General features: G+C 35.1%; 1 protein-coding gene across 1 annotated transcript in view; it reads right to left on the reverse strand.

Annotated features, from left to right (window-relative positions):
* Positions 1-22,240: 22,240 nt before the first annotated feature.
* The window catches only part of LOC145683128 (uncharacterized), a 45,551-nt gene continuing 40,929 nt past the window's right edge, over positions 22,241-26,862 (reverse strand). Inside the window, exon 5 of the mRNA XM_081754492.1 lies at positions 22,241-22,732. Within this exon, the coding sequence (XP_081610618.1) occupies positions 22,605-22,732 (128 nt within the window). The 3' untranslated portion in view covers positions 22,241-22,604. The remainder of the gene's footprint in view (positions 22,733-26,862) is intronic.

The raw sequence follows: 26,862 nt of genomic DNA on the forward strand, positions 1-26,862 counted from the left end.
AATATTCCAGTCAGGGATTGAATCACTGCCGATGTGAAATTTGATCTCGTCGTTACTGATTTCTGCCAACAATGGGGGAGAAAATAATTCACAGTCCATCCAGTTGATAATTTCTGAGTATTCTTGCGCATTAAAATTGACTTTTGGTGGCATGAATGTTCTCCTTCTTGCATCTCTCTGCCTTGCCTTCAGAATTCTTCGCAGTCCGAGCTCTCTTATGTGTTTCCTGTCATCTTGAGGCATGGCTAACAGTAAGTGTTCTGGGTGGGCGAAAAAAAAACATTCCGTTCGATCACAGGGTTGACAACATCAAGCAACGGTTTTGGCAAATACCTGGTAGACTGTACTGCTTGGTAAGCAAGTTTCGGGCCGGGCCGTCTGTAAAGTGTTTACTTGTTTTGATAGTAAACCACATTGGCATGTATGATCTTAATATAAACAAAACTGGTTCTTGAAGTTCAGGTGAGGGGCTTTCTTCACTAATGTACAATCTGAGAGTTCTGTTTGCTTTTGTCAACACCTCGAATGTGATAAGTGCCCAGGATCTCGTACACCCAAATCTTCATTACAGGTTCCTGATTTTATTGCCTTTGATATATGAAGTAGGTATTGCTGATCTTTGCTAAGCACATTTCTGTCTATCTCTGGGATCTGACAATCAATACTTTGGAAGTTAACCACCGGAAGTTTTTGGCAGCCTACGAACTTTTCACCGATTGGCCCTTTAGAACAACTAGGCCCATCCAGGTGCTTAAACATGTGGCGGAATGGTAACTCATTAAAATGAAGTAGGCAAATTTCCCATTGTATTGGTTTCCTCAAGTGAAGTTCAAGTAGGCGAACCAGATCAGTTTTCCAACCTGTATTCACAGCAGTACCATCACATCCAATGACAATTAGATTTTCAAGAGAAATACCACGCTCAGACAGGTAAGAAATTACAGACTTGACAATATCTTCAGAGCTTCCAGAATTTGGAGTAACGTGGCCAACGTACAGTGAACCGGGTTCTTGAATAAGCAAGTAATGCTCTTCCTTAATAATTCTACGAAACCTTTTTGAATGAGCTTAAGAAATATTTAAGGTTTTTAAATATAAAGCAAGTCAAAAAGTACCATGCACGTTGTTACTGTTATCACCCATCATGTCATAGGACTATCTTTTTTAGATACTGTTTTTCTATAGCATTGGGATCATTGCGAAATGGGAAGTTGTTAATTTATTCGCATCTTAATAACACAATGTTCTTATGTTCGCATAACACAATTTTCTTATGTTCAAAATTAAAAATACTGTAAGTATTATGTATAAAAACAGTATATTAAAGATATTTTTTAAAAACTCGTAAAAATGTAACATTTTCAATATTTTGACAAATTTTAGGCCCTATGCGCGACCGGAAGATATCGACTGATCTAAACCAAATTAAAATACAATGTTTTTAGGCTCTATTTCAAGACGTCAAAAACTATTACATTACGAAAACATTTAATTCAAAAATTTAAAAAAATAATCGCAAAATGATTTTTTTTTCCATATTTTGTCAAACTTTAGGGTCTATGCGCGACCGGAAGATGTCAACCGATTTTGATATTTCTTTTTATTTTTCTTTGTCTATATAATTCGCAACTTTTCCGCGCTATTAGAACTTCGAAATAAAAAAAATGAGTTTTTTCGGCCCACCCTATTACGCATCTCCCAAATATTCCTAGTATGGACTGTATTACAGTACAAGTTTTTGTACACACATTTACTTGTATAGATATATATGTATTGTGTAAATTGCACCTGGGTCGTTTCAATCAACGTGAAGTATATTTTGAATACATATTTAGCGTACTACAACCAGGGAGTAACACTCTTCTGGCATACTCTATTCTATTTTTGACCTGTGCATCCCGAGAAGAAAATATATATTTAATTATCCTATTTGGTTTTCAAGTGACATAGATTCATTACTAACAAATCATATCACAATAAGAAATGGAAGCAGGTTTTTGGGGACACAATGTTCCCCTGCATTAAATTTGAGAGTTCTTTTCAAGCAAGAAATTTCCAAGGCATACGATGCCTAGTTAAACCACTGCGAATGCAATATTATAAGTAATCCTAAGACTTTCTGGACTATGTTAAAAATAAAAAGAATAAATCGGGAAGTAATATGTTCCATTATGATGATCAAATTTTGAGTGACGATACTGCTATTGGAAATGAATTTATGGCAAATTTTCAAATAGCACATACAAATCGAGTTAAAATCTTATTCCTATGGCTCAACACAATAATTTCGAAATAATGGATAAATTAAACATTAACTTTATAGATATAGAAGATGTTGCGAATGGGACATTCAATGTCAAATCAACAAGTCACCAGACTTCACCATATCAGATTTTTTTTTTTTTTTTTTTTTTTTTTGCAAAAATTGGCGTACAGCTTTATTCAATGGGAGATGAAGAAATACCAAATATTACCTCTCACCCACTGAAAGTGTCTCCATACAGGGTGTTCAAAATTGTCAAAAAATTGCATTTTTCAGTTACGGTGATTATTAAAAGTTGTCATAGAATGGTTATAAACAATAGCACTTCAAAAATTCAAATTAAGATGTTAATTTTGATTTTGGCACTGAAATGTCCCGCTGAAGTTGTTCAAAATTGTTCAGATTTTACTCTTATATGTGTACTAAAACACCACAAACTTGCATTTTGGGCACTCAATGGGATCCGATTCAAAATTCAACACAAACCAATCATTGCACGATATTAACCATGTGAATATCTGGGTTCAGATCGATAACCAGTTGCCTGGAGCTATTTACCTGCAGCATCAAAGGAATTTATATTCAATTTCATTTCTTCCTTGATGTATTAATTTGAATTTACACAATTATCCACCTTTCGAGTTATTTAGATTTATTACATTCCGAACAGTACTCAATACAAGTCATTAATCTTGTTAGTCAGTATGGATGTTTCTAAATTTATATTGGCTATATTGATACATGTTATTTTCATTCCTTTGTTTCAGGATTGCTGTCACAGATATGTGGAGGTGGATAATTGAAATACGAAAAAGAATTTATTTACTAATTATTTGTGCTGAAAGTGTGTGAAGTGATTGTGAGCAGTGTCACTGTGTTTCATAACACATTTGATACAAATATTGTGAAAGGGAGGAAAATATGTCCCTCCCTTTCATAATATGTTCTCTAATAGCAATCCTGCACTGTAATGTTCTGTAATAGCAATGTATCGATACACTAGCAATTATAGTACATTCAAATAATGCATTTACATTCGTTTCTGACTTAAATGTATTCATAAAGGAAATACATGCTTGACGTAAATCTTCCACATCCTGAACACAGTACTTTATGAGTTCTTTCATTTTAAAGGTGTCATTTCTATGTTCAGTATATCATTGAAGACACTTGAGTCTTCCGTCTACTTTCATAGTATCTGCTCTATAATACCTAATGTCTAAGAGTGTACCTTCATACGTCTCGTTGTCACGTCGATTGAAAAAAAAAAAAAGTGGAAAATACCCTTTGCAGGATTGAATACCAAATTCACCACTTAATTTACATAAGATTATAGGAAGAAAACTTTGTGAATCAATGAAGGTTACGTTACCTACTTTAAGAGATAGAATTTTCGCCCGCTTCATGTTCACTTCTGGAGTCCAATTCATCTTCCCAACTATTGTCTTTATTATGAAATGTGCATCACAGGCTTTCGAATTATGTGCAATACTTTTTGTTGTGTTAATGTTTGGAGCTCGTTTCTTTAGATGTGTTAGAAAGTCATCTATTACATTTTCTCCATCAAATATATTTTCACGTTTTCCACGAACGTTACAATCATTTTTCATAACAACAATCTTCATAACATCTTTTTCAATCTTCATAACAACGATAACATGCATGCTAACTAACCAAGACATTACGTATATGTTTATATATGTTTGCGTCATCATCTTCTATGTTAGTATCTTATGTACACCTTGTCTCAAAAAGGTTGAGCGCATTCTTTATTGGTGTTTTGAGGCAAAAATTTTCTAAGTCCAGCTTCGGGTATCTTCGGGAAAAAGTAAGCCAGGTTCGAACCTCCAAGCCAGCCTTTGCAATCGGGAAAAAGTTTGCAGATGTGTTTTTCTTCTTTTAAATATAATAAGACTTGTTACCAAGTGTTTAAAAAAGCAACATTGATTGAAATACTTAATGATATAATATTTCGAAACCTTTTATTAATGTGAGCACATGCTTGTTTGTCATTTAGCTTTCTATACGTAATGGAGCATTTAAATACGTTAAAGAATCTTTCCATATGTAAAAGAATGCTCAAAGTTAAGAAATAGAACATAATTATCGCCTGAGTACTAAAATAAAAGTCAGAGTAGAACAGAAACAGCGTTTGTAATGGATATGAATGTCATAATTATCTTGAGATCCGTTATACATCGCTAGAAGCTTAGTTCCAGAAGTCCTTCTGTTAGCTCATTGGTAAGCTGTCGGATTTCAAATCATAAGGTTGTGGGTTCGAATCCCATCTGGGTCAGTACTTTTTTTAAAATTATATTTTCCGCAATGCATGAAAAATTATATAAAATAATTACATTAAAATACATAAGTTGTTTATATATAACATAATAATTGCAGAACATAATAATTATTATGTTTAAAATATAACATCTGAGATAATTTTCACAGTAGGTCGGTATTATATATGAGGATGTAAATACAATTTAAGAAACTCGTTCAATAGCAATAAAAAAATCATGTAGTGTATTTATTTGCAGCTATTTGTCATATAGAGAGTAATTCTCAACATTCATAATATAGAATGTCATTTATGTTCTTGAAAAGTTATTCGATGCATAAACAGAGGGTATAAACAGAGAATCCAAAGTCGGAACGCTCGCAAAAAAATTCATGAACCCCAAAGGTCACGTGAGCAGACTGGAATTGTCCTTATGAAGCATGCCACAGCAGAAAGTCTTTACATAGATTTTCAATTCAATTCCTGATATATGCTTTTGCAATGTGGAAGTGGTGATGCCTTGAGTCGCCCTCTCTCGCTCGCTCGCTCGCTCACTCTCTATTTATACAGAATATAAAAGTGGATTTATGTGTGTGTTTCAACATAATTCTGATATATCCAGAGCAATTTTAACTATATTTCTTACAGTCTGGAAAAAGAGTACTGTCGGGATACATATCAAAAATGCTAGAAACGGGTCGATATTATTATTGAAACCATAGTTTCGTGGTCGCTTAGGTGAATAGCTCTACTTTCAATTCAAGTCCAATTAAGCTCCCATTAGCACCCAGGGTGGTTACGTAGCGACATAAAGATATCGAAATCAACCGATATTAGAATCGAATCGTAAGTTTTCAGCGCCGCTAACAGTGCAGCATTTCCCATTAGTCCACATTAGTCCCATTGCCTAGAGGGCAACATATTTGCAGAGTGCAAATTTTAAAACTTGAATAATATTTTAATTTTTTTCCGTATGAAAAAGTTAAAAATCATGAGCAAATATACTATTTCACGAACAATCCTCTTTTACTATTCTAGTATATTTAATAATAGCGTAAGAAATGTAATAGTAATTCAGAACATGTTTCACAGTTGTTATTTTTTCTTACATAGTTGTAGCTGTAGCATGTAGTGAGTGGAATTTAACTGTAATAAATTCACTAATTAACCATATTCGAATTAAGTTTTATTTTTAAGTTCGGAATGAAGAGGCGGAGAAATATGGAGTTATTGGGGGCACTGAGCTTTTCTACACTTTACTTTCAAGATCTCCATTTTTCTTTTGTCATTTGTTCCTAATAAAAAAAGTTCAGTCACTTTTGGATTGTCATAGGATAGTAGGAGTTGGATTTTGGGATGCAGCCTGTGAGATTCTAGAGGAGCTAACTGCTTGAAAAAATATTTTTGAATCATCTGTAACATATGAAATAAGGATATGTATCATAAAAAATTGAAAGTAATTATGTCTGCGTAATCATCACGGTCAAATTGCAAAGTCAAATGAATTGACGTTTGGTATATAATCAGGCTCCAATCCCAACTGGGAAGTTATCATACGCGTGTCACTTTCATTATAATACATATCCTTAGGGGGAGTAGAAGTCCGAATTTTTGCGAAAAATTTAGTATCTCACAAGCCGTTCAACTGAGAGCTGAAATTCAACATATAACTCTTTATTAAAAATAAAGAGAATATGCCCTGGCATTTTTTAAAATTGTCTTTTATGAGCGGGGGACGCGGGTGCATTTTCTATATATTGGAAATTGGTAGTGGGTTGATTTATAAAAATAATCGAAAACGATTGATTTTAGTTGAGATAAAAATTGAGTAATGCAAACTAAAGTTCTTTTTGAATTTTCTACCCACTGCTTTCTATTTATAATTGCTGAAGCTGGTGTTTAATATATGGAGCGTTCCGAGCATAAGGCAATCAAGCCATAAAGTTAGAGAAAAATGGCCATAAAATTTGTATTCTAAACTTAATTACATGGGCATTTTCAATTAGTACGGCATGCTTAATTATATAGAAAATTAGTTTCTCTCTCTCTTTCTCTCTTTTTTTTTTTTTTTTTTTTTTTTTTTTTACGTTGGTCTACTTTTCCTTGATTCGAAAGTTTTAAATTTCACCCTATTTTCTACTGAAATGTGTCTGTAAGGCAACAAAGAAATAATTACATATGATAAATTTAAATTCATTTTAATTCGGAAGAAACACTTTGCCATTATATATCGTAAAGGTCAGACCCACCAGTATCGTAACAAAGAGGTGCTTGAGCCAATGACGGTAGAAATTCAAACTCCGATAAGTGATCGTTTAACAGTCTTGTTTTATTACAAGTGTAATCTCTTTAGTCAATGGAGAGGAGGACGTGGGTCATTGGTCAGAGTTGATGTCGATGGGTTTTGGTGGGTCGGAGTTGGTCGCAATGGTTCAGAGTGGTTCATAGTTGGTGGTGGGTCAGAGTGGATCACGATGGTTGATGGGTCAGAGTGGGCCAATGGGTCATTTGGGTGGTGGGTCATAGTGGGTCATGGTGGGTCGTGGATCAAATTTTCATTGACCCACACCATCTCTGGTCAAAATTGTACTAAAGATAAGAGGCACCGAAGATGCATGTCGGCTATTATGCTCAAATTTTGCGCATGGATAGTACTCCACCAGAAAGCAATAAATCTGAAACGGTTCACGGTATGACCTTCTAGAACTCGAGATGTAGGGGTTTGTCTGATTGGCTAAATTAAGACGTCAATGATTTATTCTTCAACAACCAAGCTTTTTATGATCGTTTCCGTGGGGAAGTCAGAAGAACACGTGCCTAGTAATCGTAATATTGATAGTTCGCGTCCACCCCGGGGTATTTGTTTTGTGTTTTTTTGTTTCACCTAAATATAAACAAATCACACATATAGGCATTTTAACATATTTTGGGAGAGTAATTTTGTGGTTCGTTGGCGTTTCATCGCGTCTCTGCCGCTGGTAGTAAAGTTTTCAAAATGGAACTTGGGCCATCACGGATCGTCGCTGCGGGGCCACCAATTTCTGGCGAGAGGTTAATAGTTGACCATCTGTAGTCCACCGACGCTTACAGCTTAGGATAATGAACGATGTCCTTGCCTTGTAGACTTCATGACTACCGACGTCGGCAGTCAACTAGCTTTTAGTATTCCTTTACTAACCATCTATCGTTCATGTTTGTACACGGTGTTGTCATAATAATAATAATAATAATAATAATAATAATAATAATAATAATAATAATAATAATTATTATTATTATTATTATTATTATTATTATTATTATTATTATTATTATTATTATTATTTGTAGTAACAGTAGTATAATTGATGATAGAATAATTATTGTTTATGTATTGTCTAGGTAGGACTACACACAGGATTTGGCTCGTTTTGGTTCGACTTGACTCTAATCCGAGTCGAGTTGGAAGATATTTTTCGCGCCGAGTCCAAGAGTAGACCTCAAAGATGTCTGTTTCGAGTCGAGTCGAGTTTCAAAGAAAAGTCGTTCGTGCCCATCCCTACTAATGAGAGCTTAATCGGAGTTAAGCGAAATTGAAAGTCTCACTATTTATCTAAGCGACCCCGAAAACTATGAATCTAATATCGATCATTTTCTAGCAACCTTTTATATGTATCCCCCTCCCATTCACCATAGGTAACCCGACAGCACTCTTTTTGAAACTATAAGAAATGTGGTTAAAATTACTGTAGGTCAGTGGTTCTCAATCTAATTCCTATCACGGTCCCCTTTTATCACACGATCTTGCCAGCGACCCTTTTATAATTTGTTTTATAATAAGCTTGTGTGGGATTTTTAACATACCTATTTCTATAATAGTAGAATCCATTTTTTTGTTTATAGTGAACAGTGCCATGGAAAATCATTGCCCGGGGCGAGAGTATAGTACGATGTCACCGTATATATGAGTGACGTCGACAGACTAGCTACGAAGCGCCACCATGGTTGGCACGAAGCTCAATAACATTTTCAAAATAAACCCTACCTTTCCTTAATTTTGAGCACATTTTATTACGTTTTTCCTTCTATTTTACACATGTGCACATGCACTTTCCTAACTTGAGTAACACACTTCCTCCGAAATGTGTGGCCCCTCTTTTCGGCGCCCGGCACTGACAGTGGATACAGTAACTGTAATATCTATATTCCCAACGACGAAGGTGCTGGTTCAAGATGGATGTTAAACTCCTTCATTGAAGAGGCCATTAACGTATCCGATCTAAGCCCACAACTTCTTGACCAAATAATAGAATGATCATGCGACAAGTCTTTGCAACTGGTTTTCTGTAACGAAGACTTGGACAAGTTCTGCCTGATGAGGAGAGAAGAATATCCTGTTCTGGTGATTGCTGCTTTAAAAGTAATAATTCCATTTGCTATATCGTACTTGTGCGAAAGTGTTTTTTTTTTATGGTAAACATTAAAACAAAGATAAGAAATCGCTTATCAGTTGAAAATGGCTTGATAATATTCGTCATGAAGATTGAACCGGGCATTACTGCACTAGTGAAATTACACCATGCTTAGGTATCTCATTAGGTTTTAATTTTAATTGTATTTCAATGTGCAGGTTTTTTTTCATGTGTATTTTTCTAGTATTTCTATATACAGTTCTCATTAGTTTTATATCATACCTCTTTGATTTAAATTCATTTTTAAACAACTCTACTAACTAACTAACTCTATGGCCTATGGAACCCGGAGGTTCAATGCCGCGTTCACAAAAGCTCTACACTGACTTCTATCCTTAGCCAATTGGATCCAGTTTCTACTTTGTATTCTTATCTCAGCGAGATCCATCTTAATATTGTCCTCCCATCTGCCCCTAGGTCTTCCTAATGGTCGTTTTCCGTTTGGTCTTCCAGTCAAGACTTTCAAAGCGTTTCTACTTTCTTCCATTCTAGCTACCTGACCTGCCCACCTAAGCCTCCTAGACTTGACGACCCTAACAATGTTGGGTAACCGTATAAATTATGTAGTTCCTCGTTATGAAGTTTCCGTCATTCCCCATTCCCGTTCCTCTTGGGTCCGAATATTCGTCTAAGGATCTTGTTCTCAAATACTTTCAGTCTATGTTCTTCCCTCAGAGTAAGCGACCATGTTTCGCAACCATACAGAACAACAGGCATGATTATCGTTTTGTATATTTTAAGCTTCAAATTTCTCGACAGAATTCGCGACGACAAGAGACTTTGAACCGAATAGTAACACGAATTCTACACCCTTTGAAAATGTTCAGTAGACTTATTTTTTATTGTTCTTTACAGTGTGTATAAAAAATAAAAGTATACCTATCAGAACAAAATTAAAAATAATATTTAAAAATAATTTCTGGTATTATATTCTAACTATATTTATCTCTCCCGCCTATCTTCGCGATCCCCTAGGGGCCGCGACTCCCAGGTTGAGAATCCCTGCTCTAGGCATACATGAGTTATGATGGAACATACATACATACACTTTTATATGTATAAATGCAGATAAGAGAGAGTTGAGAGAGAGCGATTAAGGAATTACCGCTCTCAATCTCTTCACTTTACTTTTGCGATTCGTGAATTTCTTACGTGACAGTTTGGGGCTAGCTAGTTTTTTGTCTTGAACCACGATCCGATTTTCGATATGCTCTACCTAAATGCTGTAATGCGAATATTGAGAAGTTATCTGCGATGAAAGTAGCTGCAAATAAATATATTACATAACTTATTTATTGCTATTACACGATTTTTTAAATTTGTATTCAATATTCACACATAACACACCGACGTTCTGTGAATACCTCAGATGTTATATTTTAAAGATAAGAATTACTTATGTCGTGAAATGATATGAATATATATATTCAATTGAAATATACAACTGATGATATGAATATATATATTCAACTCATATATACAACTGATGATATGAAAATATATATACAACTGATGAATTGTAATGTAACTATTTTACATAATTTTCATGCATTGAGGAAAGTAGAATATCATAAAGGAATCTCACTTGAACGGGTATCGAACTCACGATTTAAACGCTCGGTGGTGTACCACTGAGCTAACATGACCGCTTTTCGGAAGCTGCTTCTGAAATATAACTGAGCTCATACGTAAATGCTCTTTTCCGTATGGAAATCACAATGACGAAACGAGAGTGTGAATACATAGTCTCGAAATATTGTATCCAGTGGCGTAGCAGCTGCCCTCGCAACCCCCGCAGTGCGGGGGGCCCCGATGTATAGGGGCCCCGAAGTCTTGCGATGAATAAAGTTTTAAAGAAGTAGAACTTCTACCTTATTTGTGTCGGCTTTACCAGTGGGGCCCCTTCTCTATACTTTGCGGGGGGGGGGCGCAAAAGTGTGCTACGCCACTGATTGTATCATTAAGTATTTCAATCAATGTTACTTTTTTCTACACTTAGTACCATTTCAACATGTCTTATTATATTTAACAGAAGGAAAAACATATCTGTACATCTTTTCCCGATTACTAAGGTTGGCTTTGGAGGTTCGAACCAGCAGCTTTAGTTTACTGTTTTCCGAAGACACCCGAAGTTGGACTTCGAAAGTGTTCGTCTCAAAACAGCTATAATCATATCGCTCAATCTGTTTGGTATATGGTATATGTTTTTATACGTGTAAAGTCAGTATAACAATTCATTTTTAAACAGCTTTTCGTATGTATTAATATTCCTTTATAAAAACTGTTTTTATTATTATTATTACGGCGCACCATTTTCAGATTTCTTTCGCGAGTCGTTGACCAAGTCGTTCGCCACCAGCGTTGCCTGACTCACAGCTCGGAATTATTCCAAAACCTGATCGAACTTATGCTAGATTCGGTCAAATTATGCTAGATCCTCATAATTACTAATTCAGGAGTTTAAAAAAAAAACAAAGTTGAGATACGATAACGTAACTTAAAATACACAGAGAGCAAGAATGCATGGATAGAACTCAATACTTCACGCACCAAAATTTTAACTCAACTAAATTACTGCAGTCGTTGCCAAACTCAATGGCGTATATATCGTATAAATGAATGCAAAGTTTTTGTTTACATATTTTGAAAGAAAATTACTTCGCAGCATAAGCGGAGTTGGGAATCGTCTGCTGGGGGAGGGGGCAGATTTTTGGTCGGTCTCGGAGCTGTCATTTCAGGAATAAATATGATCATGAAATCAGAAGTAAAGATGGTGAAGTTGTCAAAAAGTTGGGGGGAGAATGGCCCCCATAGCTCCGCCCATGCCTCGGAGTTAAAGGATTAGAAAACCCTGAGTGGAGCCACACACACACACAAACAAAAGAAAAAGCCCAAAGCCGTTCCGAACTTACTTAGGAAAATAAGACTGCCTGTATGGTTTACCGAGTGTATGAATCAATGGAAGAGGATACATTTCTGCCGTTCTTTTTCTTCCCACGACCAACTTCTCCAGGTTTTACGGCTTTTTGATAACTTGCTGAAATTGTGCTAGATTTGGGCAGGATGCTAAAAGCAAGATGCTAGGTTCTAGAGACATGCAAATTATGCTAGATCTAGCATCATTATGCTAGATCTGGCAACGCTGTTCCCCACAATAGGCGTGTCGTGCAAGTAACCAATCACACGTCAGGTACTAGCTTTTACCTATTGCTTTCTTCTCACAGCTCAGAACATTGGTAACTATGGATAGACGTACAGCAGTAATTACCTTATGGGAGTTGGAAGGTTATTCTGCAACTGCAGCTAGCAGGCGAGTAGGTGTCCCGGCCTCTACAGGAAGGCAATGGATTCGGAAATATGGTGCTACAGGTCAGACTGGTAATTACGATCTCCTGGTCGTCCGCATGTGTCAACCGAAGCCCAAGATGCGAGATTAGTAAACGAAGCCCGGTTAGACCCACTAAGGACGTCCAGACAGCTAAGGGAAGCTTCTCTCTTTCCTGGTAGTAAGCATACAGCTCTGCGAAGGCTTCGTCATGCTGGGTTACGTGGCCGTGTTGCTGCCGTGAAGGAAAAACTCTCAGACGACCACAAAATTTACCGTCTCGCGTTTGCACAGGCGAATGTGGGTCTCAATTGGGAAAACGTAGTTTTCTCAGATGAATCCATATTCACAACATCAAAGGAGGGACGCCGTTTTGTGTATCGTCCGAGAGGCACCCAATATGACCATGGATATGTGGCTGCTTGCAATCGCAGTGGCCAGGTATCTATTTTATGTTGGGATTGGATTTCCAGACGCGGAGCAGGACAGCTTCATAGAATTGAAGGACATCTGGACAATGCTCAGTACTTAGACATTATCAGTAATATCGTGGTGCCATCTGTACGAGTATTTCAGCCTGATGGTGTAATTCAGTTCCAGCAATACCAGTCGCCAATACATAATTCCCGTGTGGTTCAGGAATGGTTCACAGGGCACCCTGAGATTGATTTAATCAACTGGCCGCCTCGTGGAGCAGACCTCAATCTCATGGAAAATATGTGGGCAGAAGTGAAGCGTACTCTAAGGGAAAGTTGGCCTGAGGCAGATCCACCAAGAACTCAGGATGACCTGTGACATCTTGTTTCCGAAGCATGGCTGGAGGTAGAGGAAGGAGATAGATTTGTCACCCATGTAATAGATTCCATGCCCAGAAGAATGGAGCGTGTAATAAATTCAGAAGGGTCTTGGACACAATATTAATGTCCCCGCCTTAACTCCCGAAAACCAGCTCTTTTCAGGGCTACCTAAACGCTTCTGAAAATATTTCTAGATGTAAACCACTCCTTGTATCCGATTTCTGTGCGATCCTACTAACAAAAGAATGATAATTAGCCGTAGGCTTTGAACTCAAGACCTCTTCAGTGGCAAGTCCGTACTCTACCAGTGAGCTAGCATGAACACGCAAACCTAACCTGAAGAAACACGACTTTCAATTTCTGGTATTCGATGACAATGATGCTCATATACTTTGCAAATGTTGTATTCAACTTGGGATATCCCGCAACACACACACACACATAAACAAAGCGAAAGAGAGAGAGAGAGAGAGAGAGAGAGAGAGAGAGAGAGATGAATACACAAAAGCATATTCAACGTATTCGAATGAGACTCTAAGTAACGACATTCCGTTCTAAAGAGAATTTGTGTTTCTTCCCGTGACGTAAAGGGGATCGGGAAAAGTTATGTGTCTTGAAGCAGGATACGACCTTGGATACTCTGTTTATACACTTTCTATATCCGTAGGAATATATTGTATTTCACGAATATAAATAACATACTGTAATGAGAATATTGAGAAGTTAAATCTGTATGACAAATAGCTGCAAATAAATACACTACATAACTTATTTATTGCTATTAAACGATTTTCCTAACTTGTATTTAACATTCTCATATATAATAACGACCTACTGTGAAAATTATCTTAGATGTTATATTTTAAACATAATAATTACTATGTTCTGCAATTATTATGTTATATATAAACAACTTATGTATTTTAATGTAATTATTTTATATAATTTTTCATGCATTGCGGAAAATATAATTTAAAAAAAAGTACTGACCCAGATGGGATTCGAACTCAAAACCTTATGATTTGAAATCCGACAGCTTACCAATGAGCTAACAGAAGGACTTCTGGAACTAAGCTTCTAGCGATGTATAACGGATCTCAAGATAATTATGCCATTCATATCCATTACAAACGCTGTTTCTGTTCTACTTTGACTTTTATTTTAGTACTCAGGCGATAATTATGTTCTGTTTCTTAACTTTGAGCATTCTTTTACATATGGAAAGATTCTTTAACGTATTTAAATGCTCCATTACGTATAGAAAGCTAAATGACAAACAACCCATGTGCTCACATTAATAAAAGGTTTCGAAATATTGTATCATTAAGTATTTCAATCAATGTTGCTTTTTTAAACACTTGGTAACAAGTCTTATTATATTTAAAAGAAGAAAAACACATCTGCAAACTTTTTCCCGATTGCAAAGGCTGGCTTGGAGGTTCGAACCTGGCTTACTTTTTCCCGAAGATACCCGAAGCTGGACTTAGAAAATTTTTGCCTCAAAACACCAATAAAGAATGCGCTCAACCTTTTTGAGAAAAGGTGTACATTTAATATCATACCATAAAATCATAGCTTTCTTCTCTATGATAATCGTTTTATTAACTTTTTTGATCACCTTTCATTCCCTTTCATATAACATTCGGGATTAGGTGGTACGGGAGTTGAGTTGATTTTATTTTAGCGTCCCTTTCGGCAGCGAGGCTATGAGACGTGGACCCACTGATTAATGTGGAATTCGAACCACATGAGCTCCAGCCGGAAATCAAACCCGGGTCTCCCACGCCAAAGAAAGGTGGTAGGAGAGTACAACAAATATTGCAATACGTTTCTCCACATAAGTGAGATCGTTTTTCTTTCACGACATAATTTTTCAAACATTGGGCACAACATTTCACAATTGAACATAAAGGCTTTCCATTTTGGTAAGGAGCTGACTTGCTATATTCATAGCATGACTGACAATAAAATTCTCGATTACATTCATTGCATGTAATACGACCTTCTCTAAAGCCGTATGGTGGCTTCTTATGACATCCATAACATTCACCTGTACATGTATTCATGTTAATTTCTCCCCTTGTGTTCTTTTAATCCTATGGCAACGACGATTGCATGTGCTAAACATCTTGTACCTTTATTCTTAACTGTAATAATATCACGTTTTGCCTTTACATATTCCTCGGTATTCATAACATGTGGTTTCAACGACCTTGTCCTCTTGGAATACGTACATGATGAAAGTTCACGATACAATGTTCATTTATAAGAAATGCCGCATTACTTTGCAGTGCTTTTTCATAACTTGCCCATAAAACTTTTCCTCAAAGATTTCTAGCTTCTCTGAACGATAACCAAAACGGGCGATGTCCTTCTCTTTCATTTGTGATTGTTATTCCTACGTAACCATGTTGGCCCATATTACGTAACAATAATCTATTAGAGTCTATAAAATTGTTTCAATTGCCGTGAAAGGACTTTCATTTGCACGTAAGGGGCTAAACAGATTCTTAGCATTGTACAATCCATATTTTATGTTCTTTAATGTCTTCTACGTTCTTCTATTATATGAAATCTATTGTTATCATGATTAAGATTATTATTATCGAAAATCTCACTTGTACATTTGCGTTTCGTTCTGCTTGAAATTAAGATAATAATTTATCCATTCTCTTCTCTATTTCGTCTAAATCAACTTCTATTTATTCATGTTCAGTATTAGCGTCTACTAATATTTCCATAAAGCATGGATATATTTCTTCTTCTTTCTCTTTTTCAGGATTGGAAAATACATTGTTAAGCCAAATTTGTAGCTCATTTTCTCTTCTTGTGTATTCTCTTCCTCATTGAAATCCTCTTGTATGATCTGTGTAAACGTAAGATTTAGCACATCTTCATTTGTCCACTCTTCGACGTCTTCTTTTTCTGCTTCTTCTTGTAACTATTTTTTAATTTTTTTCAATACAGGTGGATGGTTCCTTTTTCTCTTCTTGTGTTATCATTCTATTACCTCCATTTTATAATATATCTAATAGTTATTTATATTTCCTTTTTCTTTATCTTCTAGAGGTTCGTTCATCATTTCTTCTTTTTCTTCTTCTGCTATTTGAATTTCATTAACTGCTTCTTCTTCTCCTTCGGCAATTTTCATTTCCTCTTCTTTTTCTTTTGCTATTTCAATTTCGTTAAGTATATCTCTTTCTTATTCTTCTTCTTGAGCAATTGTACCTGTTGGTTATCTTACTTCTTCCTTATATGTTTCTTTCTTCTTCTTCCTTTCACCATCACCTTTCTCTTCCTCCTTCCTCTCATGATGTTCCTCTTCTCCTTCCACCCCGATTACATAATCTATTTTCATTAAAATGACTTGTGTCTCTATATTTCGCACGTACTCTTCTCCTTCCACATCGTTAATAAAGTCTGTAGTCTTTTTTAATAGTTCTGCGTACTCTTCTTGCTTTCCATTTTATTTCCCCTATATGTATATAAGTATTTAAACAGAATATATGTATATATATGTGTGTGTGTGTGTGCAACAGCTTATATACAGGGGTGGACAAAAACACCTTAAACGTTTGCAAAAGTGTGAAAATCATTCCTAGTATGGTGTGGGGCCTCCTTTTGCGTCGTCCAAAACAGCTTGGATCCGACTGGAATAGACGTATACAGTTCCTGAATTGTGGTGCGTGGAATTTTTACCATTGTTCCTCCAAAACATGCTCCAGTTCCTTAAGGGATGCTGGTGCAGGGTAATGAGACCGAACACACCTTTCTAACTCAGACCATAATGGCTCAATGATCTTCAGATGTGGTGATTGTGGGACTCAAGGGAGGTGCGAAAGCTCCTGGTTATGCTCGTTAAACCATGATTTCACCTTTTTTGTAGCGTCACAGGGTTCCAAATCATCTTGGTAGATTCCATCACTATCAGGACAATATTTGGGCCATGGGTAGAACCTGCTCACCCAACATGGCCTCATACGCCTTAGCATTCATCATTCTATGCAGGGCTATGATCGGACCTGCAGAAAACCACGATATCACTGCCCATACTGTAACAGAATTACCACCATGCTTTACAGTTGCGAGGAGAGAGTCTGTATCATAGGCCTGCGACGGTGTTCTCCATACATAAACACGACCGGTTGTTGGAAACAAGGTGAAGGTCGAATCATCGGACCACATTACGTGTTTCCACTGCTCATGAGTCCACGCCTTGTGGTCTTTGCGTCACTGGATACGCCTCTTCGCATTTACTGCTGTGACCAGGGGTTTGGGGTTAGCGGCCCTGCCATGAATTTTCATTTTATGATGTTTCCGTCGGACTGTTTTCCTCGAAACCGGGTTCTGTAGGCCGGAATTGAGATCAGACGTAATTTTCATTGCAATGGTGTTCCTTGTAGCCGCTACAATCCGTTTTAATGCCCTATGGTCTCTATCTGACAGGATTGTCTTTCGACCACTCTTGTGCTTTGCAGGCGTCGTTTTCCCATGAATTGTGTATGCCTTCGTGACATTGGACACAGTGCCTTTCGATACCCCCACAATGTTCGCCACTGTTACCACTGAAGCTCCAACCAGACGGGCATCAACGATCATGCCTCTTTGGAAGTCCGTCAGGTCGCCCATATTAGCGCACTACTTTCACACCACGACACTCACAGGTGAACTTGTTACAGCTGACGGAAGAGAAAAATCCAGATGATACATTGAACACAAAAGAACGATCGGCAACCACAAGACGTGTTGTACAGTGGACGGCCAAACTTACGTGTCCAGTATGAAGTGTTTTTAGATCATTTTGGCCCTCCCCTGTATATATATATATATATATATATATATATATATATATATATATATATATATATATATATATATGATATATATATATATATATATATATATATATATATATATATATATATCATAAAATGTCCTAAAAAGATGGAAATATGACATAAAATTGTGAAAATGACTGTTATATTTGTAACTGTAACTTTAAAAGAGTACAACAATCATACCAAATAATGGTCATCCTGTCCACATCAGCCACAATAATGTAGTTGAAACATGTAGTTTTATTTTAAATGATTATTAAAAAAACATATATAAATTTAAATAATTTAATACTTGAGACAAATACAGATAATTACTCAGCGTAAAATGCACTTATTTCATGTATCTTGGCATACTATGTAGCAAGGTGTATTTCCATGTCCTTTGCATTACTACAAAAATAAAGAAATTATGCATGTACATAAGTAATGTACGTAATTATTCTTTAGAAATAACAAATTGTGTATGAAAAATCGGAAAATGAAAATAAGATACAAATTCGTACTGCATTTGATTACGTATCATGTTGTTTTGGTATCCTGTAAACGATTTTTTTAAATAATATTATTATTTAATTTTAATAACTGTATATTAAAACTATTTTGTTTATTACAAACTAAATACAACCATTATTTAAAAAGTAGTTCACAGGGTACCAAGACTACATGATACGTAACCAAGTGAAGTTGTGATCGTTCCTCTTGTCGCTGGCTTAAATTAAATTAAACTGTTTTAGCACAAAGAGACAATTTACAAACGAAATTATATAATATTTTTTAACATTTCACAATGAATTTTTGAACATGAAATTATGTGTAGCAATTTTTTGTTTGTTTATTTTTTTATAATAATATTAAATTTGAAGTTAAAATATAATAAAAATAAAAGTTCTGAATTGGTTGGTTACATTATTTACCAGTAGATCCAATAAATTAGTGGGTGACTATCTTTCAATGATATCCGTTCTTTCGTTATTTTGTTACCGATCAAAATTAATAACTGTAGAATGAGGATATCCATCGCTTATCAAAGGCGGAAATATTTCCTTTAGTGAACGTCTTTAATTTCGAGAAAAGTTTTCTTATCCACAAGAAACGAATTTGTTATAGTTCCATTTTCGAATTGTCATTTGGAAGATTTCATTATTATGTATCGCGACAAGGATATGTAGAATATTATGAAGATGCTCCTACCGACATCAACATCAAATATTGAGAATTTACTAACTGCAAATCAAAACTGGGGGAACTTCTAATTCTGATTGCACAATTCTTTAGTTTGTACTTGCAACCATTTTCCCCTCCTATAAGTAGACATGAAGTCAGTAAATATTAACGTAAATAAATGGAAGTCACACCGTTGCAAAAGGGAAAGTATAGTCTTTGGAAAGAAATTCATTTTGTAGGGTTAGAAAAACTTGGTGGGATATTGTATGACCCCATCATTTGGAGTATGCCTATACGTCATTAGTTTCTTTACCCCCATGAATGTGCTATTGTTTGAAATGTTGTTTATCTTTATCCAACGGTACAACTTTTATTGCTTTATGTTAATATTTGGCCGATGTATTTTAGAATGAAGCAATGCCTATGTGAATGGGAATACATTTCCTGTAATTTTTCCTCTTTTCTTTGTGCAATAATTTTTAATTTTGGGTTATAATTTGGAGGAAACGAGAGACCGCTGGGAATCACATGATGAAGTATCGAAGTTGGGAATGTTGGGTTGTTGCCATATTTCTGTCAATTTGATTTTGGGACAATACACGTGAGAATACTGGGTTATGGCAATTAATCGAACAAGGTGTTATTTGTAATTATTTGCACAAGGTGTTAGCAACAATTACAGGACGTTACTTGGTTTATTGTTTATATAGATTTGAATGTTTACAGGGAGTTAGAATCAAGTGTGCAATTGATATTTTAGTGATTGGTACTAACAAGGAAGGGCTCCTTTCGTTGTAAGAGGCAATATATGAGTAGTTAATGCCTAATGGAAGCTAAGTAAATAAAAAGAGGAATAAGATATTCTTATATGTGTAGATATGTATATTCTTGCTTTCTGAGCACATGTGCAGACTTCTGACAACGTAAATCTACGTGTTCATTAACTTACGTCAATACGCAATATCTTATGTTAATTAAAATGTTAAGTTCAATTTGATTGTCGTATTTACTTGGGATTTTTGGAAAACATATTTTAATCGTTATACGTAATAATATTGTATTGTATTGTATTGTAATGTTTTGTATAATTTTTTGTTGTAAGGACTGTATTTTTCAAGCTAATATTAGGAAATATTAATTTTATTGAAATTGTCCCAATATCTGCTTATCAGTCTTTCGCTACAATTGGAAATAATATTAACATATTTAAATTTCATTTCGTATTGTATTTGTACATCTGATAATAATAAGTGGTTAAATTGAAACTGTGAACATGGACGGAAATTCGTTTCGAAAATTTAGAATTACTGATATTAATATTTTTTTTTATGAAACTATCTTTACACAATACCCAAATAAAGACTGAATTTATTGTTTAGTCACAAAACTTTATTTGGGATATCAGGTTATCTTATAATGTATTGTTTATCTTAAATCATCACTTGAGACATAACATTATCTTACAATTAGACCACATTTAGAAGCTCAAAGACACAACTAAAAATAAAGCTTTACATATTGAGAAATTACATGTCACAATAAATATACATATAATTACCGCACATCTTAAACAACCACGATATATCACATATTTTTACTTTTTGCTCTGTTGTGACCATATGTAATGCACCAAGAAAATGCAGATTGTACTCATTGTTGTTTGGCTTGTTCTAAAGGTTACACACAAACACAAACACACACATATATATATTATATCTATCTATCTAATCCAAACGGTGATGCATATACTGCTAACAGAACAAATGCTAAAGTAAAGTGACATATTTTGCTTTACTAGCCTGTGAATAAACCTGAGTTTACCAATATAGAATGGTCTGAAAGAAATTTTGCGACAATTACTACGAGATCGAATCTTCTTTTTTAAATCCCTCCAAGAGTATTCGAAAGTTCTCAACTTCCATGATATTCCTCATCTTCGGACTAATCAGAACATATCTTAGAGAGCTCCTGCAGAGGATACTTAAGACTTTACTGAGAGTCTTCACAAAATTTTCAATAATTTAATACGAAACTGTTATAGGGTTATTTTACGTAGTTTTCATAAGAGAAACATTTACTATCTGACACTAAATGTCGTTAGTGCAATACCTTATTTTCAAAATGATATAATTAGAATTGATGTTTAGCTCTCAAAGGAGGCATCAGTTCTCGTACTATACTGGAAACAAAGAAACGTTGTGGTCACTTAAAGTAATTTCTTATTTTGATATATCTTTTACATGTAGACGGACTATCAGAGTATTTAGTTTGTATATAGAATTTCTAGTTTTTGCTTTGAATTAGAAAAGTCTTAAAAGTGCAATGTATACACATCATATAACTTAATTAATTAGTCCACAAGATATGCTACATAGAGAGGATTAAAATACGAAGACGAACACACACAAAACAAAGTCATTAAGTTTAATGAACCTCTATCTTATTTGGCCTAGCACGGTACATTGACACTCTTAACAGTATTTTGACAGTCTTCTCGTGAAGGTTTGAGTGTTTACTACATGACACGCATAATTGTGTCTTAGACCTCCAAAGTCCAAATCTCTGATGAGGTCATTCAGATCACATTTGTTGATAGCGTGGAATGTTGTAGGCCTTGAACTGATTCAAATCGCTTATCATAAGATACGATGCACACTCATCTTTAGTTCTTACAGTATAAGTTTGATCATTCGAATACAGACGTCTGAGGAGGTAGGTAGATCCAGGTCGAAGATCGGATGAGTATGTAGGTACTTGAGAAATCCTAATTAATTCACTGTAAAGCAGTAGATTGCCGAATAAAAGTCATTGAAGAGATATTTTTAATCTCACCACATAACTAAATGATAATTATCATTAACCTTGGATCCAATTGCAACATTCAAGTAATAAAATCACACACGAAATCTGGCACTGAAATTATGTCTTCTTACTCTATCTTGCCCTAAAATTATACAGTAAACAGTTAATACTTGGTTTACAGATATATTTTGCTTATACAGACAATAAGAGCTTATCACAAAGACTGCTTTAACACACAGCACTATATGTGTTATGAACTCTTCACAATCTTAAATTGTTAGATCTAGATACACACTCTGCAAGAATATATGATAACATATCACTACCGCAGGCGTCATTCTTGAGCTGCGATAAAGGCAGGAATTTCTCATAAGTAGATGGTGCCAAATAAGTTGTTAGATAAGCTTACTGGTTACAGTAAGTTTTGTTTTAACCCTACATTAATTCAATGAGTTTTACAACAACATCAGTACATCAACGTTTGGTAATATAAAAACAAATCGGGCAAAACTAAATTCATTTCTAGATCCAGTGATATTATAGTATTGAAAATTAATGGTTTCTACAATGATATATTCCAGCAGTCGTCCAGAATTATTTAATTGCATTTGTTACCGAGAATCACTTTTGAAGTCTAAGGATTATTTCCAAGTAATCACACGTGTTGCAGGTTACATTCTGGATTTTTACTTCCTACACTTCAGTATGTGAAGGCAGATCAATATCATAGGTTTAAGAATGAGGAAATAGATAATTTCTGCTATACTCATAATACTTGCTCCGACGAATAGTCCAAAAACTCCACCCACAGACACTGGAAGAAAACATATAATACTTATTTTATAATAACATGTATTATAATTTTCAAACTTGAATAGCAATAACCAGGGGGGTGGAAGTTCATGATATATATATATATATATATATATATATATATATATATATCAGGGGCTTGGGGCAACAAGTGAACAAGCCACAATATACAAATTTTACAGTACAGTGATCTTCAAGTTTTAAAAAATTCCATAATTCTTGTTATTGATTCTATATGTGCCGCTATTTGTTACTTTACGCATCAATATATCATGAATACGTTACTGCAAGTTAAAGTCTGATTTACTAATAATTTTTTTGTAGAAATCGCTATTTTGGGGCAGAAAATGTTAATATTTGTGCCTTGTCACATTCTTGCTTAGAGACAACACATGAAATGAAAGTTTTGGGGCAGTACTATGACATGCTTCATGAAATAAATTTTCAAAACCATTTTTTTCTGTACGAAAAATATTTATTTGGTCAGTTTTGTAACACAAAAACCAAACATTGAAGTAACTATATACATTCAAAACAATTACACAATGATTTTTCTTTGTTACACTTATAGTTGAATGCACTTTTTTCATGTTTGTATAACATTAGAGACAAACTCAATTTTGCCTGCCCTATAGATACTAAATAAGTTCCACATTGCTCTCATCATCATCGTCATCATCGTGATCAGCGCGCCGCGCTCCCTCACGAGCCGCGCTCCGGCATAGGCGTTTGGAAGTAGGTGCTGTAGATGAGAGGAATAAATGGTAAGAGACTTGTTACATCTTCAAGTTTCTTCTTATTTATCCTTAGTGGCGCATCGTATTTTGGTTTCAGTTTACCCAATGTAATTGAAAGTGGTCGACCAACTCTGAGGAATTGCACCTCTTTGTGCTCTTCGTTAACTGCATGCTTGATGAAAAAGCTGCAAAGATAATCAGCATTAAATTTGAATGCAACTCCTGCTGAGAAATCAACTTGGCGTCCACACTTCGTTTTCTTTGTCTTCGTCACATTTTGTAATAATGCTTCAACATTTAATATGTCCTGTTGAGTCATTCATGTTACGTGAAAAGGGTTCTTTTTATTAGCTTTGTAAATGATGTCCATCCACATATTAGGATTATAAATTTGCTGGTGTTTCCGCTGAAAGTTTTCAATAACAGCAAAGTCTCTATCAGATGGTAGAATGGTGTGTCCTGATATTAGAAAGTAATGAGTTATTTGCTTCACGTGTCTCTCCCTAATAAGATGGAACCAAAGAGCCTTCATAGTCCAGTTCTTATTCTGGCCTGGACAATTATCACTGAAAACAACAAGCTACTGAACTTCGGGCTTCGTGGCTATAAATTTTATGAGAGCACTGCATATTTCATTACAGCCTCTGCGACCAGTTTCTTCGCTCCACACGAACATGTAACCTTCCCGTTCGTACAATCATGAATATTGAAATTGAATAGCCGAAGTTTTCGATAGTTAAAGGCAATACTGGTAGTAAGTTTTGGGACTGGACTGGTAAGGCCTGTTGCAAGTCCATGCTAATCACGAGTTTCTTATTATCTTTGCTCAGAGTTTCCCTTTCTAGAATGTTCTGCATGGCTTCAGCTCGCATCTGGTGCAACTTCAGTTCATTTGCGATAGTTTTAGCTTCATCTTCTTTGCCTTTTGATCTTAAAGCAGCTATTTTGACCTTCGACATATCACATACTTCGCAAGTATCTGACTTAGGCAATTTAAAACTAATATTATATTCGGTGCAAAAAATTCTACGATATGCATCTTGACTGACTGGATTCTAAATGCCCTTTTCCGCGCACCATGGTAAGTAAAAATCTTCGTACAACCGGAACATTGATAAATCACGGTCAAAAAATAATTTTCCCTGATTATCCCATATGCTGCAATGGCTCTGGTACTTTTGTATGCTGTTTACGTGATCCCTAACAGACTGAAGTCGATTTCCGTCTTTTCTGTTTGGCCTGTTCTTATGCTTGCCTCTCCTATCCGCTTTGGGTGTGGTAACTCCACTTGCAACTTGAGAGACAATAGAATTTATTCTGACTTTTGAATTATGCAATCCATGAACACTCAAAAACTCACTTTTGCAAATTTTGATTTCTACACCACTTACTTTAACTTGTATTCGGCTGTAAATTTTCGTGAAGAAATATGTTTTTTAGTTTTTTTAGGATATGCTCTCTTCTTAGGGTTTACTTTAATGCAACCAAATAAGTAAGCATTTTGTATGTCATAGGAACTAAGATCCCAAAATCCATTAAAAATGTCTACCACTTTACCTAACAGTTTAGATCTGTACAATTTTTTGCAAGAACATGGTGGACCAAGAACTCGGCTAGAGACCAAGAACTCTTATTTTTGGATCAAGGCTGTTAAGTACATACTCCTTATCTTTGTATAATATACTAATTAGGCATATACACATTTTATGTTCTGGCTTCTTCCCCCTAGTTCTGATGCGAAAAAAATGGAATTTACTCTGTTGCATTTACAAGAATCACTTAACAAGAATCATAGTGATACGATAAATATGTTCCGATCTGCGACAATTCTGGTTCCAAATAAATGGCAAAGTGGGGGCTGTATTGAAGGCTTTAAATAATATTTCATTCATATCATGCAGCAGACGAACGTCATTTTGAGTGATTAGGAATCAGAACACTATTACCACTTCCTGATTAAAGATGAGTGCCTAGAGTAAGGAAAAACTTTGCTATGCGAGTATTTAGAAGTACAAGGAGTTATGAGTAGAATAATTTTTTTCTTTACTTCAGACATTCCACTTTTCTTAACCAAATGATTCACTAGCCCAGTAAACTTAAAAGAAAATGGACACGTCGTCGATCTCTGTAGCTATCATGGCAACATTATAATATAAGCCACAAGCAAAATAAAACTCAAAAAGTTTCGATATAATACTATGACATGCCACAATTTATAATATGATTTAATTACCTGGCTTGATGTTGATGCATTGTCTGCGGACGGTTCGTAATCTGAGTCTTGATTTGTTATGTCATCAAACACGCTCACATCTCCACCATTTGTGTTCTCCAAATCATCATAATTGAACAATTTTCTTCTGCTGCAGGACGCCATCTTTCTCTGTGGCATGTAATTGTTTTTATCAAAAAATAAATAAAAAACCTTTTGGGCAACAACGTGACTGTCACGATAGTGCTGTCATCGTGTCGGAATCTGACGAAATATATTTTTTAAAATGTAGATATACTTACAATACACCATTTAAACAAATAAAAGGATTTTCACAAAAGTGTGGCTTGTCCACTTGTTGCCCCGAGCCCTTATGCCTATAAAATGCCCCAGAAAACATGGAAATATGACATAAAATTGTGAAAATGACTATTATATTTTTAACTGTAACTTTAAAAGAGTACAACAAACATACCAAATAATGGTCATCCTGCACATCAGCAACAACAAGGTAGTTGAAACATGTACTTTTATTTTAAATGATTATAGCAAAAGATATATAAATTTAAATAATGCAATGCTTAAGACAAATACACATGGTAATTATTAAGCGTAAAATGCACTTAGTTTCTGTATCTTGCCATACTATGTACCAAGGTGTATTTCTATGTCCTTCGCATTAGTACAAACATAAAGAAATATTGCATGCACATAAATAATGTACGTAATTATTCTTTAAAAATAACAAATTTTGTATGAAAAATCCGAAAATGAAAATCAGGGACAAATTCGGGGAAAATAGACTTCCTAGGCAAGCTGCCTCTTTTCGCTAAAATACAGTCCGTCTAAAAAGTAGCAAATTTAAACGTCAGAACTGATTTTGAAAATTACACAAATTTATTTTGGAAATATTTAATCAAAGTGAAAACTCTATTTTTTCCCACTTACGTTACATATGATTGCAGTATACAACAATTGTCTTAACAGCATAAGAACAAAAACAAGTATCTGTAGTTCAGATAATCTTTCTTTCGCTTCTAAATTGTCATCTTGTGTTAAAATGCGTTTTCTTCGGTACAGCCTTCAGCGTATTGCCAAATTTAAAATCATGTCAAAAAATAATGAAAAATTACCGAAACATACTAAAAACAACTAAAAAACCGAAACTTAGGAAAAAGACAA

Source organism: Thermobia domestica, chromosome 4 (assembly GCF_964235325.1).
Source record: "Thermobia domestica chromosome 4, izTheDome1.hap1.1, whole genome shotgun sequence".
Classification (NCBI taxonomy): domain Eukaryota; kingdom Metazoa; phylum Arthropoda; class Insecta; order Zygentoma; family Lepismatidae; genus Thermobia; species Thermobia domestica.